Source organism: Urocitellus parryii, chromosome 4 (assembly GCF_045843805.1).
Source record: "Urocitellus parryii isolate mUroPar1 chromosome 4, mUroPar1.hap1, whole genome shotgun sequence".
NCBI classification, from domain to species: Eukaryota; Metazoa; Chordata; class Mammalia; order Rodentia; family Sciuridae; genus Urocitellus; species Urocitellus parryii.
This window is the reverse complement of record NC_135534.1, coordinates 112,036,103-112,050,389: the sequence shown is the minus strand read 5'-3', so window position 1 is coordinate 112,050,389 and position 14,287 is coordinate 112,036,103. Positions and strand designations below refer to the sequence as shown.

The following is a 14,287-nucleotide window of genomic DNA, read 5'->3' as shown; positions in this document are numbered from 1 at the left end:
ATAAACAGAGCCCAGGGCTTGGAACAGACCCCCTTTATTGTCTTTTATACAAATAGTTCTCATAAAAAGATGGAAAGGGAAGTCCTGGCTTTCTGGCTTCTGAGCCAATTGAAACCATTGAGGTCAATGGGCTTCAGTGAGCCCCAAGCATCATTGCTGGGAGGGAAGAGGGCTCCATCCCTGCTCCCTTTGGCTCACAGCTTTGTTTACCATGAGAGGATGTTACACCCCCTGCCCCATGGAACTCTCAATATTCTCACTGCCTCATCAAAGGTCATCTTGGTTCCTAGAGAGTGAATGAGAGAGAAAGAAAGAGAGACTGTTTGGTTAAGCCCTGGGTCAGGGCAAACAGGCCACAGTAATGGATCAGCCTTTCTCTCAGTCCAGTTCCACAGGGTACCCATAGACTCTTATGTGTCATCTTGCCCTCATCCCTTATCATTTCTTCTAGGGGACTCCTCCCTTCTCCCTCACTCATTCCCCTCCTTTCAATCTCCTCTGCAAGCCCTTTCCTGTCTTCCTATTTTCAGTCACTCCCTAGCCCACCCTCGCTAGCCCTGTGCATCATTTCTGTGTGATCTCTGGCCCCCACCTCTCGACGTTTCTGTCCTGGCCTTTGGCTCTGGCTGTGGCTCCGGCTCCGGCTCCTGCTCCGTCCAGGACCCCGGGAGCCCCGAGAGCTGCCAGAACCCCTGGAAGAGTTGCTGCCAGCAGTGGAACAGTTGCTGGTGGCCTGGCCACGGGACAGGAAGCTTGGTCTGCCATATGGGAGCCAGGCCTCTTCTGCAGTACAACAGAGAAGGGCAGCTGGGCACAGGCAGGCGACAGAACATTGCCACTCAACCACTTGCCACCCACTACTATCCCAGCTCTGAGATGATAAAGGAGTAGGTCCAGGCACCATCATGCAAGAGGCTGAGAAGAAAAAGAGCACGCAGTACATGGCCTTGACATAATAGGGGCTCAGAAACGTGGGTAACTCCCAAGCAGAGATAGCCTCAGGGAAGAAAGAACACCTAGACCCCACTCTTCTTTTGTTCTGGGCTTCAGTCCAGGGAAAGGATTTATCTCAGGGACCTCAGGGGATTTTGCTTAGCGAGAGACAAGAGAGTCTTTGACACTGACCAGATACACAAACCCTCCTACCAGCTTCCAGTCCCCTCCCTGCTGCCCTGGCCCTCCTTACCATCTGGATGGGGTCCCCGCTGGGTCCCCAGAGGCACCACCTGCACAACTCTCCTCTCCCCACTGTGCTCTCGCTCCAAGGAGGACATGCTGCCTGCTGCTCTCAGCCCCAAGGCCCAGCTTACCTCCTCTTCTGGTGGTGGCAGGGGTGGTGGGGGCAAGTCTGGAGAAGAGACCTGTTTTTCAGCAGAGTCTCCTGCCTTACTGACACTAATCTTTCTCCCACCTCCATTCCCTGACACCAGGAGGCTGCAAATGAATGGCCCAATATTTGGCATCACCTGCTCCAGTCCCTAGAACCCACCCTTAATTTCCTGCCCATAATCCCTACAGACTGTCACCATCTCCGAGGTGTAGGATCCTCTCACCCCCAGGGCTGTGTTCCCTCTTATAATGAAGAGCCTTGGATTTCTTCCGGATTCGGGCACCTGGTCCTTGAAGTGGAGGAGTCATCTCTCCAGGTACCTGCCGGGTTCTCCCTACAGCATTAGGAGATTCAAGGAAGGACAGGTAAAGTGAGGAAATCAGGCGAGGAACTTGAAGCAAGGGGAAGTAACCTTTGGAGGGAGTGCAGAGAGGTAGGGGTAAGTTGAGGGTCTACAAACTCACCTGGGGCACTGCTGGTTGTACTGGGGACAGGGCTGGGGCCGAGATGGTGGGAGGATGTGAGGCCAGCACTCAGGCCAGCAGGCTTCCCTTCATAGCTACTCAGAGTGGGCTGGGACACACTGAGAGGGGAACTTGGCCCAAGGGGCACCCTCCTGCAATGACATAAGGCCTCAACATTTGCTCACTCCACAAAAATTAGGTGTCTACTATGTGCCAAGACTGTACTGGACACTCAGCCTAAATCAGATGGAATAGGACACAGCCCATCCCCAGAAGACTTCCCAAGCTTGGGAAGCATGAGGAAGACCATGTTTGAAATGCTACAGGAAGCTTGCAGAGTCTCTCCAATGAAGAGATAGTCAGAAGGCAGTGAGAGACTTTGTCAACCTCCATGTTCCTCCCCAAATCACACTTCCACCCTGACACAGCCCTGAGACTCTGTACCCCAGATTCATCTATCCATCTACCCCAACAACCACTGAATAGATATGCACTGAAGGCTTGTAATATGTAAAGCACTGTAAACCTCCCTACCTGGGCATCTGATGGAGATGGGGAAGATCACTAGGGGGCTGGGGAGGGTCAGGAGGTGAGGGGGTAAGAGTGGCTGTGGACTGCTGTCCATAGGAGGGTGTGGGAGAGGGGTTTTCCCCTTGGGGTGGAGCAACCAGGCACCCTCCACTGGAGCTGGGCTCAATCGGGTGGCTTCTCTCAGGCATTGGTGGGCACCATTCTTCTGACTCTGAGCTGAGGGCAAAGAGGCAGGAGAGAAGGAAAGGACCAAGCAGCTTCTATACCTTCCCTTTGGCCTTCCTTTTGCCCTCTCCCTTCCTCTACCAGCATCTCTGCCCCCCTGCCCCAGGGGGCTCTGGGCAGATCCACAGTAGGAGGGGCACCTGAAGTAGGCAGCATCCTTACCTGCCCTCCAGATCCTCCTCAGGCCCCTCTGGACAGCTCAGTTCACAGGAAGGGGGAGGTGGTGGCAAGGCTTCTGGCCAGTTCAGAGAGGGCATCTGCACAGGTTTCCCCAGAAGCTTCACTTTGCCTCCCCTGGCTCCTGAGAAGAGTAGATGGAGACACATCAAGAATGGCAGAACAATATGGAAAGCAGTATGGAGAATCCTTGGAAAACTGGGGATGAAACCTCCCTTTGACCCGGCTATCCCACTCCTCAGTCTATACCCAAAGGACTTAAAAACAGCATACTACAGGGACACAGCCACATCAATGTTTATAGCAGCACAATTTACAATAGCTAAACTGTGGAACCAACCTAGATGCCCTTCAGTAGATGAATGGATAAAAAAATGTGGCATTTATACACAATGGAATATTATTCAGCATTAAAAGAAAAGAAAATCATGGTATTTGTACGTAAATGGATGGAACTGGAGAAGATAATCCTAAGTGAAGTTAGCCAATCCCCAAAAACCAACTGCCGAATGTTTTCTCTGATTTAAGGATTCTGACTCATAATGTGGTGGTGATGGGGCATGGGAGGATTAGATGAACTCTAAATAGGGCAAAGGGGAGGGAGCAGAAGGGAGGGGGCATGGAGATAGGAAAGATGGTGGAATGAGATGGACATCATTACCCTAAGTACGTGTATGAAGACATGAATGGTGTGACTCTGTGTACAAACAGATATGAAAAATTATGCTCTATATGTCTAATATGAGTTATAATGCATTCTGCTGTCATAAATAACAAATTAAAATAAATTTAAAAAAAAGAATGGCAGGAAAGGGCCAAAGATGAGACATATCAGAAGGAAGCATCAGCCTAAGTGTCAGAGGGTTAGGGTGGAGGATGCTCTGGACAGGGCTAATGTGGGGATATTAGGAATTGGGGTCATACCACTGTCCCCCTGGCTCCATTCTGGAGGAGCATACTGGCTCCAGGTGCCTGGGTCCCCTGATGGTTGTTGGGGGAATCCCCCATGGAAGGTCTGCAGCTCTTCCCCTGCTGGGTCAATGGTGCTATAGACAGGACCCTCACCAGGGGCAGCAGTGCCCCGGGCAGTCTGAGCCAAATATAGGGAGATTCCTGCTTCTGAGAAAGAAAAAGAGGGAAGCCCAGTGGAGGAGGCAGGAGGCAGAGACAGAAAATAGAGGACAACAGGAAAAAGGCGGGCAAAAGGAGGACACACCAAATCAACTCCTCCCACCTCAAACCTTACATGTGAAACCAAAGTGAAGAGCAGGTCTGAAAGACACTCTCCTAATTTCCCAGCATACTCCACTCAGCCCCAGGACTGACCAACCTCAAGAAGACGGACCTCCTCAGCTCCCTTCAGTTTGCCCGAGTAGATTAAGAAAAGAAGGCAAGGCTGGGTGTGCCCCTAAGGGAATTAGAACTCCTCACCATTATAGTATCTGTCATCTGGGTCAGGATTGCTGGGGCAGCAGCTTCCCCTAGGTTCCTGGGCTGAAGGGCTTCGAGAAGGGTGGGGCCACGAGTCTGCCAGCCATGGGTAGGGGGCAGGGCCAAGGCCTATGGGTGGCCTGAGGGGGAGAGGTAAATGTTGGGGACAGAGATCATAGAGAGGCCATTAAAGGTATGGCAGGTGGCAGTATTTGAGAGTCACAGATAGCAACGGTATGGATGTGGGTGGGATTTGGGAGATGCGCAGTATAGGGAGGCCTGAGAGAAAGGAGTGGGCCCTCAGTGAAAGAGATTATCCTTAGCAGACAGGTTAAGACAATTACCTGGAACTGGCTCCAGAGAGTCCCTCTGAGTGTGGGAAGGACACTGGAGAAGATGAGGGGGAGAACCAGTGAGAGGAGAACCAGTACTGGGGGTCTGAACCTCACTAGGGCAGAGAAGGCTTACCTGCGGGTGTGTAGGCAAAGGAGGCTTCCAAAAAGGAACCCGAGGGAGAAAGAAGAGGGAAATGAGGCAAGGGATCAGACACACCCATATGCTTGTTCACTCCTTGACCCTGGTCCCAGTTCTAACATTCAAGCTGCACACTGGACCAATTCATCAGAATTTCTGGGGGTGGGACTCAGGTCTCAGAATTTTTCTAAAGTTCCCTAAGTTACTCCTTTATGTAGCAAGATCAGAAACCACTGACCTCAGACTTCAGCATATCTGCAGAGACGCCCCTTACTGGGGAGTAGCAGAACTCAGGTCACCTCATTTCAGTAGACCCTTCTTGCCATCCAGACCTCTCCTCAGACCTTTACCTCCTGGGATCTTGACCACACCCCCTCCATCCAGGGCCTGCCCCCTCCCCTGTCACGAAGTAGGCTTTGCTACTTACTGAGCTGCATAGTCCGCCCTCTTGTCTTAGTGGCAAACCTTACCCCTTCCGCAAATCCAGGTCCTGTACCCTCATAGCCCACCCTTTCCCCCCAAAATCCCCTGGCCTGGCAGTTCCTCCTGCCACGGTGTCTACTCCGAGAGGGTGAACTCTCGCTGCGACCCCTCCCTCCTCGCCCTGCCCGGCTCGCAGAGAGGCTGTCCCCCGCCCCCGGCCCATCGGCCCCTCCTGGTTTCCTCCAGGCTCTGTCCACTCCGAGGCCCGAGCACGTTTCCCTGCCCCTGCTCTCACCCGTGTAGTGGCTGAGCTCTTTGCGCTGCTTCCGGCGCCGGTAGAGGGCGGCGCAGAGCCCGAGCAGCAACGCCCCGCAGGCCGCACCGCTGCCTGCAAGGAAGGCAGGCTCCCGCAGCACCCTCGCCAGCCGCTCCGCCAGCCCCGGGCCCACCTCGAGCCCAGGCTCCACTCCCGGCGGGGACGCTGTGGGGGTTAGGGAAGTGAGAGAAGTAGGAGCCCGAAACCCAGGAGCTGGGGAGGGGCCGTCCCTGACCCCACAGGCACTCTACCCCCAGAAACCCAACAAAGTTTCCCAGCCCAGCTCTCCCACGCCCACCTCCGGACTCACGTAGCTGCACTAGCACCGGGGCACTGGTCACGCCCACGCCAGCGCTGGTGGCCGCCGCGACCAGGGTATGGTAGAGCAGACCCGGCAGGAGTCCCCGCAGCATCACAGAGCGTGCCCAGCCCGCCACAGACCGGTTGAGGTGGAAACGACTATCATTGCCCAGGCACCAGATCTAGGGAGAACAGACTTGTTTTAGGGAATCGGGAGACAACACTATGAAACCTCTCTCCTCTTCCCCAACCTCATCACAGCCCCAAAGTCAGCCCTATATTCCCTCCACATTAAAACTAGCCTAGATTCTCCCTCTCCCGTCTCTCCCCAACCCCAGTCCCTTCTCAAATCCGGTACCTGGTATTCAGTGATGACCCCATTTTGTTGAGAGGGCAATGGAGGCTCCCAGGACACAGTGATACTGCTGTTGCCATCACCCCCCAAGGCTACTGCCACTCCCTGGGGGGGACCACTGGGAGCTGGACCAGGGTGGAGCATGGTGAGAAAGACACAGACAGTCATTGCAAGTTGCCCCAATCTTCCCTTTCCTGTTCTTATATCTTAGAGAACTGAGAGGCACCTCTCCTTTCCACCTACTCACCTTGCCCTGTAAACTTCCACCCTACACACTTCCTCTCCCCTCTTGTCCATCATCAATTCTGTGGCCCTACTTACCCTCCTCAGGAATGTTCCTGGTCACAAAGGGGCTTTCAGCCCCCAGCCCCTCCTGGCCTTGGGCTTGCACCTTAATCTGGATTTGGGTCCCTGGTGGGAGTCCTCTTAGCACAGTACTTTGCTGGCTTGGGGTCTGTAGATCCAGCACTGTCCAGCTTCCCCCATTAGGGCCTGCTGCCCTCCAGGATACCCGGAAACCTTGTACCAGCTGGACCGGGCCATCCACCTATAGAAGACAGAACCAGGTGTACCAGAGCTGGAGGCAGGGGCCACACAGGTCCTCCAGACCAAGCCCCTCCCCTCCTCATGCCACTTTCCCCATCCACTCACCTTCCACTCTCCCATATTCATTCTTGGATGCCCTCATGGCCTCCATCAACACCCCCACCCTTAACCTCATTCCTGGGCTATACTCACAGTCCAGGACACCTGCAGAGTCCGGGGCCCTAGGACTATGGGCTCCTGCATTCGCACAGCCACTTCAGCCATTCCCCGCTGGCCTCTCCATGGATCCTCCACTGGCCTGGTTGGATGACTGTCTGTTAACCAAACAGCCCACTTAGTTGGGGCCACAGGGACAGGAAGACAAGACTGAGGGTGTGCTTGTATCCTGCCTCTACCCTGCCCCACAGACTGTACCACTTAGTACACCAGAGCACCCCCAGAGTCAGGAGCAGGCAGGTCAGGGCAATAGTTTGCAGAAGTGGGCCCAGTGTCTAGCTCAGTGTTCTTCCTGCATGACCACATATGTATCCTATAAAGGCTTTAAAGTTCCTCATCTCAAACATGAAGATGGCCCTTTCAAGATGCCTTCTAGTCTTAACAATTGATTGGGTAAAAAGGCTCAGAAGTAAGGACTATTGAGATGAATGAATACCCATTCCTTCTTCATTCCCTCCTCTCTCTCTCTCTCTCTCTCTCTCTCTTTTATATTTTATAAGTAGAACTTAACCACTGAACCACATCCCCAGCCCTTTTTTATATTTTATTTAGAGACAGGGTCTCTCTGAGTTGCTCAGGGCTTTGCTAAGTTGCTAAGGCTGGCTTCAAAATTGTGATCCTTCTGCCTCAGTCTCCCAAGCTGCTGGTATTATAGGTATGTGCCACTGCATCTGTCCCTCCCTCCTCTCTTGTCCCCTCTATGAGAGGGAAACATGACCTCCTATTCCAGGCTGAGCCACCAGAATAGACCTGACGTAGCAGGAAGGAACCCTGAGCTGCCATGGTGCCATGGTTTTGGCAGAGAATGCTCCGTAGTGTTACATGTCATGCCCAGGAGCCCTGGCATTCTGATCTTACCCTGGGTGCGGACAGGCTCAGAGACAGGGCTGGGTTCACTGAGGCCCCAGGTTCCCACAGCTCGAACCAGGAACAGGTAGATGGTATTGGGCTGCAGACCGCTGACTGTATGTGTCTCCAGCTGCACACCATCTGCCACTGTCCGCCATGTGTTGCCAGCTGCTTGGCTATACAAGGAATAAGGTGACAGTGTTTTCTAAGTCAGGAAGCCCCAACCTGTCTACTCCATCTAAGGAATCCTGCTGCCTCCTTACCTTGTGAGAAGGGACTGGATAATCCCTCCTAATAATAGCAGACCCTAAGGACATAGGGGTTTGCTCTCCAGGTTTGCATTCAAAACTTTCTCCATACCTGAAGGCCTCTATCACATAAGAGGTGACTGTAGCCCCGGCCTGTGGATTGGGCTTCCAGGTCAGGGTAATGCTGTTCTTGGTGATCTCAGTGACCACTGGCTGAGAGGGAGGGCCCGGCAGGGTACTCAGTTCTGTAGGAGGATCTGGTGATGCTCCCCAATCTTCTGCAGTGGTAGATAATCATTAAGTAGAAGGATGGAAAAAGTATGACCCCAGTGTAACCTGCCTTCTTCCCAGAAGAACTGTGGGACTGCAACAGTGGTAGTGACCATAGGGTAGCATAGTGTACTAACCCCTACTCACATCTGCCTCCCATTTGCACCACTTCTGTCTTCCTCATCCCTACCACCATGGCCATGGCATTTGGAAGATAAAATTAGTCCTGGGATTTGGGGAGGTATTGACTACCTTGAAGCAGGTTTGGAGAAGGGTGCTGGCAAATCAAAGGCACGAAGAACAAACTCACCCCGCTTCCTAAGCCAGCCACTCCATATGGCCTCTCCTATGGAATTCTTGGCCACACAGCTGTAGAAACCCATGTCCATCTCCTGCAGGAGAGGGCAGAGCACTGGTACACTGGTAGTGGAGCAGAGTAAGGTGAGGGGGTGAAGGCAGGTAACAGAAGGATGAAAAATATGCCAGATACTTTAGAAGGTCTGAGAGAGCAGAGGGGTAAAAATGTGATCAGAGGCCCAATGGGTACTTCCCAGAGTTGGGAATGTGGACCAGATAGCCATTCATTCTTAGTTACAAAGAGCCCCAGGGGTGGCACTCACCTGCATACTGGTGATGTACAGGGTGCCATTGGCCATTAGATTGAACTGGTGGTCATCCCCCTGCAGCCACTGTCCATCCTTCTTCCACCGGACATTGGGCTGAGGGTTCCCAGTCACTCTGCATGGCAGCCACACAGAGGAGCCAAGGATTAGTGTCTGATTGGCTGGTCCCTGGAGGATGACGGGAGGCAGCCCATCCAAGGAGGCTAAGAGGAAGAAATCAGGCATCTTAGGAGAGGAGTCTAGGGTCAAGCAACCAGCCCTTCCCCAGTCCTCATTCTCTACTTCTTCACCTTCCCTTGCCCCAAGCCTCCCACTAATCGGAGGGAACTTTGATAATCATCTGTAATCTCTGCCTGGGATGATTCTGTGCTATTCCAAACTTCAAAGACATGCTTCAGAAATGTGCCCCTCACAGACATATTGCATAGCATCCAAGAGAAACTCATGTCTTTAGGCCATGTTTTTCCAGACTGAGGGTCTGGATCCAGCCCTCTCTCCACAGGCAAATACCTCCTTTTATCTCCAACAGGGCCTTGGCCAGGATGCTGCCAGCCACACTGACAGCCTGGCATACATAGTAGCCAGCATCCTCACTCTGCACTTCAGTGATGTTGAGCTGTCCTCTTGGAGAGACTGAGAAGCGCCCTGTAGGCTGAAGTGACTGGCTAGGGAAAAGCAGGACCTGCAACAGAGTAAGGGACCAAGATGTAGAAAAAGCAGGCAGCTGAGCAGGGAGAGTTCCCCAGACTTGTCAATCTCAGAATCCAGAGAATTCCTAAGGTTCTAGTTCACATTCTGCCCTCAACCATTGATGTGACCTCAGGCAAAGCAGTTAGCACTTTTCACAAAAAGGAATTTTACATGAAGGAATTTTACTAGAAGATTTTGAGGACAACCTTATACCCCTGTGACTTTCTAGTTGGGAAACTCTGAGAAAACTTATACTTTTCTTTCTTTTTATATTCTCTCTCTCTCTCTCTCTCTCTCTCTCTCTCTCTCTCTCTCTCTCTCTCTCCTCTCTCTCTCTCTCTCTCTCTTTTGTACAGGAGATTGAATTCAGGGGCATTCAACCACTGAGCCACATCCCCAGCCCTATTTTGTATTTTACTTAGAGACAGGGTCTCACTGAGATGCTTAGTGCCTTGCCTTTGCTGAGTCTGTCTTTAAACTGGCTATCCTCCTGCCTCAGCCTCCCAAGCTGCTGGGATTACAGGTGTGTGCCACCGCGCCCCCAAAACTTAAGCTTTTCTGAGCCCCATTTTATACAAATTTGATTCTTAGGGGATAGTTAGGAGGATTAAATAATATGAAAATCTTCTAAAACATTGTGTGATAAATGTTAAATATTTTTCCCTTCTTTCTGGCTCTAACAGTTGACTTTAGATAGATACATGTAAAGTAAGAAGACAGGCTGGGTCTCAGGTTGAGACTCTGACTGACATCTATCCCCATGCCCTTTTACTATCACCACTGTCATTCTGTGAGAATCTTATTAAAATGCATTGGTCACAGGTGCTAGAGAAGATTAAAAATTGTGGCTACAGATTTGGAATACAATAGTAGGTTGCCTGGTTTTCTTGTGGAGTAGAGATAATCGGCTTATTTTATTATACTGACCCTGTTTCCTAGTAACAAAATTTCCACCTTCCCTTACAGTGAGTTACTTATGTTCAAATTTCAGTGACAATTCTTTCAGGTTGTGTGATCTGGAATTTGTTTGCTAAGTAGAAAGAGGGTGATTGTTAGCTTCCCATAGTGGAGAGAGCTATAAATAGGCAACGGAAATAGTTTTCTACCCTGAGCAGCTTTAGTTCAATTCTTGGTTTTCAGAGCAGTGTGTTAGTTCCAAAACCAAGGCCCCTAGGGACCTGGGAGAGCAGGAATCTAATTGGATTTGCCTCATCCTCAGGACATCTTTGCCCAAAATAGAAAGATTCTCCAAGAAATTATCGTCCAGGACTGTTTCCTACCACCTAAACATATTACCATTATTAAATAGTAGTGTTACTAAACATATTACTGTTTTTTTAAAGTGTCCAAATGTTCCAGTCACTTTATATTCATTATCTTATTTAATGCTCCCAAATAATTTGCAAGGGTTTCTAGCGGTAAGATACCAAAGATAAAAACAGACGCCCCAGACAGAAGTTTGTGGAATGCAGAGACAGGAAGGTCCAGATAAAGAGCTGATGAGCAGAGTTTTGGAAAGGGCCACCTACTTGACTTCCCTCTTTCTGCCAGAAGATGGCAGGTGGGGGGTTTCCTTTGGTCTCACACTGGAAAGCCACATTCTCTCCAGGAGCTGCCATCTGGTCTTGGGGCTGGGTCACCAACTGGGGTGGGACTAGGCAGGGGAGTGAGATAAAGGAAAGGGACTTAGTGGTACTAAGGAGAGTGAAGGAACAGGAGAGAGAAGCCCAAGCCTTGCTTAAATAGAAGCAGACACCCACCTCCCACTCAAGTTTGTTTAAATTTCTCTTTTCTCTCCTTCCAGAAGTCTCAGGCAACCAACCCACATCTCCTGCTCTTTCTCTCCCATTCTCCTCCACTGCAACCCATCCTCCATCTTCCCTCATATCACCCCAGCTGCAGGCAGTCCCAGGTGGAGCCCTCACCGTGAACACTGAGGGAACCCGATGCTTCCACACGGCCCACGCTGTTCTCCGCCACACAGGTATAAGTTCCCTCATCTTCAGCACTCACTCGCCCAATCCAAAGGCTGTGGTCACTCCGGATCTCATACCTGCTCCACTCCCCACCCCCAGGCTGGGTTGGCCACAGCTACAGACCTCTTCTCTCTCCCCCAGGACAGACACCAAGGTCAGGGTACAAAAAGGTAAGGCAGGATTCAACAGGAATAGAAGCTGGTACCCACAAACTAGGATGGGAGTGCTGGATAGGACAGGGCCACAGTCTCTGGGGAGGAGATTTCTCTGTGCCCTCAAGTGAGAGGATGTCTACCTTCCAGTTTTCTAGGGTAGGCAGTCTCTTAAGCCTTTTGGGTCTCCTTACAGGCAAAAGGGGGCTTCTCACCTGCCTGTGGACAGTTCCCCATCCTCCTTGCGCCAGTGTAGATGAGGTGGGGGATCCCCTTGCGCCTCACATAGAAAATTCACAGGGGCATCAACCAGGACCACCTGGTTTACTGGTCTTCGCAGGAATGAGGGACGCTCTAAAGAATGGGAACCAGTGAATGGTCAGGGGGTCTGCACAGCTACTTACTCTCTAGGTTACCCATCCCATAATTCCAAAACTCCCAGTGCCTACCCAGTACCACAAGTTCAGCTGCCCCACTCTCCCGTTCTCCTGCCATGTTGGATGCCACACACACATACATCCCAGCATCGCTCTTGAGTGTGTATGACATCATCAGCTTCCCTCCACGAATCTGTAGGGTAATAATGGTGACTTTGGTCCTTTATAGCCATCAAAATGTGTATATGTAAAGCAAGATCATGAAGAAGACCAATGAAATTAACCCAGGAATCAGATAAGGATTCCCTGGGGTATTATGCTCCCACCTTTCTTATCTTTATTTCATCCTACCTTCCATATCTCTTACTCAATAGCTGACTCTCAGCTTCTGGTTACCTGATGCTTTCATCTCAAATCTCCCACCTCATCAGTACCAAGAAATTATTCCCAGGCCCCAAGACTTTTAGATTTGGGCCTTCCTCCTTTGAGTCTGGTCCCAGACTCACACCCTATGGCCCCACCCCTCACCGTAATCCTTCCCTCCTCCTCTTTAAGCCTTGCACTGTCCTTCTTCCAAGTCACCAAAGGTTCTGGGTGGCCCCTGGGGGGCACACATTCCATTACTGCTGGCTCCCCCACTGCCACCACCACGTTTCCAGGAGACTGCCGGAAATCATCACGGAGGACTGAAGAGAGAGGGGTGTGTAGGGGAAAAGGTCAGGAGAATAAACAGTATGATGGGACCTAACTGGGTGAGGACACAAGGATAGTGTTGTATTGGGGGTAGGTCACAGCAGATCTGAACTTTTTCCCAGGTTCCGAAATACCAGGCTTGAATCAGACCCACTTCCTCCTCTGGCCACGATCTCGGTATTAGAGAATGGAAGATGCTGAATGGGCTGAGCCCCCTAAGGATGATTCTTCGTGGGTTTGCCCGGTGGCCCCCATCGCCCCCAGGTTCTGGAAACTATCGACAGAACTCTCACCTGCTACTTCCAAAGAGGCGTTTCTACTAGCTGCAACCCCCAGGTAGTTGCGCGCCACACAAGTGTAGATTCCCTCATCCGGTCGAGCACGGCGCCCATGCACAATTTTCGGGAAGAAGAGGGCGCCGCTGGGCAGCAGCAGGCGGTGCGCGCGCGGATCCTCGCGTGCTGTGGCCACGCGTGCCCCATTCTTGTACCACTCGATGTTGGGTCGGGGCCGGCCCTCAGCGCGACAGGGCAGTGTGGCCGGCTCGCCCCGGGAGACCAATAGATCTGGTGGCTGCTCCACGATGCGCGGCATAGCGTCTTCTGGCTCAATTCTTGTCTCTGGGGGGTGGGGGGAGGCAAAAAACAAACAAACAAACAAACAAAAAAACCCCTCAGATCGGGAAGTTGGGAAAGAGACCTTTTGGTTGTTTCATTTCCCAAGATTCAACTGCTGGAGCAGAGTCGTCCCCCCCACCCCCACCCCTGCTTTGTAGGCTTCAACATCTCTTTGTTGGCAGACGTTATTAGACTGGAAAGCAGATGCCTAAAGACAAGCAGATCAGTAGAAGAATCAGGACACAAAGTCCTGGACCTACTTTCTGGATTTCCTAAAGACCCGGCCTTCTCTCCTGCTAAATTTGTATGGGGAATAACGGGGTCATGACTTGGCATTTATACTACAGATCTAGTTCACCCACCTGTCCTGGGTTCTCCTTGCTTAGTGAATACCCAAGAGTGGTGCACAAGAGCACCACTTGGTTTTTTTTCGTTCTTCACTTCCATATGATTCATGACCAGCGAAATGGACAATATGGATTGACCTGGGGTCCTTTATAAAAGGGAATGACAGGGCTGGGGCCTCAAACTAGAAGGAAGGAGTTCTTAACTTGGTTTCTACGACACTCCAGACAACTTCCTTTAGCCTTGGGGGTTCTGTGACATCACAGATATAGAACACAAATGATAGCAGAAGTGTCTACAATGATCCTTTTTCTAAGTGGTGTATAGTTTTCAACAGATTATTTTACTAAAGGTAGCCAAGAAAGGCAAAAACGAAAACAAAACAAAACAAAAACCCCACTGGAAAATAAATTCTACGTCCTTTGTTGCCTCGGATCAGTTAGTAGTCAAGTTCTGTCCATGCCTCTCACTTAGCCTATAGATTTCTGCCTGTTTATCTTCTTTGGCACTGTTTGGGATCCAGGAAGGATCCCAGAGCTTGTTAAATACTCATCTCTTAGCCGGCCTTCAGAAAAGAATTTGTATCCTGTTTGGACCAGTAGGCGCCGCTGCAGTATCGTGTATTCTGACGTCCTTAAATAACCAGGGACTAGTACAAG

General features: G+C 51.2%; 1 protein-coding gene across 1 annotated transcript; it reads right to left on the bottom strand.

Annotated features, from left to right (window-relative positions):
* Window position 1: 1 nt before the first annotated feature.
* Window positions 2–13,314, bottom strand: Robo3 (roundabout guidance receptor 3). Its single transcript, XM_026404530.2, has 27 exons — window positions 12,960–13,314; window positions 12,502–12,659; window positions 12,046–12,166; window positions 11,812–11,950; window positions 11,394–11,521; window positions 10,998–11,122; window positions 9,289–9,460; window positions 8,776–8,981; window positions 8,466–8,547; window positions 7,998–8,163; window positions 7,647–7,813; window positions 6,765–6,886; window positions 6,348–6,573; window positions 6,030–6,151; window positions 5,682–5,853; window positions 5,351–5,536; window positions 4,627–4,650; window positions 4,503–4,545; window positions 4,159–4,298; window positions 3,652–3,846; window positions 2,713–2,851; window positions 2,329–2,541; window positions 1,795–1,946; window positions 1,554–1,664; window positions 1,187–1,348; window positions 593–783; window positions 2–286 (listed from the first exon to the last, which is right to left on the bottom strand). Exons 1-27 carry the CDS (start codon window positions 13,258–13,260, stop codon window positions 275–277), a joined length of 3,975 nt encoding a protein of 1,324 aa, XP_026260315.1. The 5' UTR covers window positions 13,261–13,314; the 3' UTR covers window positions 2–274.
* Window positions 13,315–14,287: the final 973 nt, after the last annotated feature.

Bases quoted from the DNA above. Each gene is read 5' to 3' on its own strand.
- Robo3 (XM_026404530.2), bottom strand. From the start codon at position 13,260: ATGCCGCGCATCGTGGAGCAGCCACCAGATCTATTGGTCTCCCGGGGC. The intron at 3,847-4,158 runs GTGAGGAGTTCT...TTTCTTTCTCAG, and splicing joins AGATGACAGATACTATAATG to AAGCAGGAATCTCCCTATAT. The intron at 2,542-2,712 runs GTAAGGATGCTG...CTTTGCCCTCAG, and splicing joins GAGGAGGATCTGGAGGGCAG to CTCAGAGTCAGAAGAATGGT.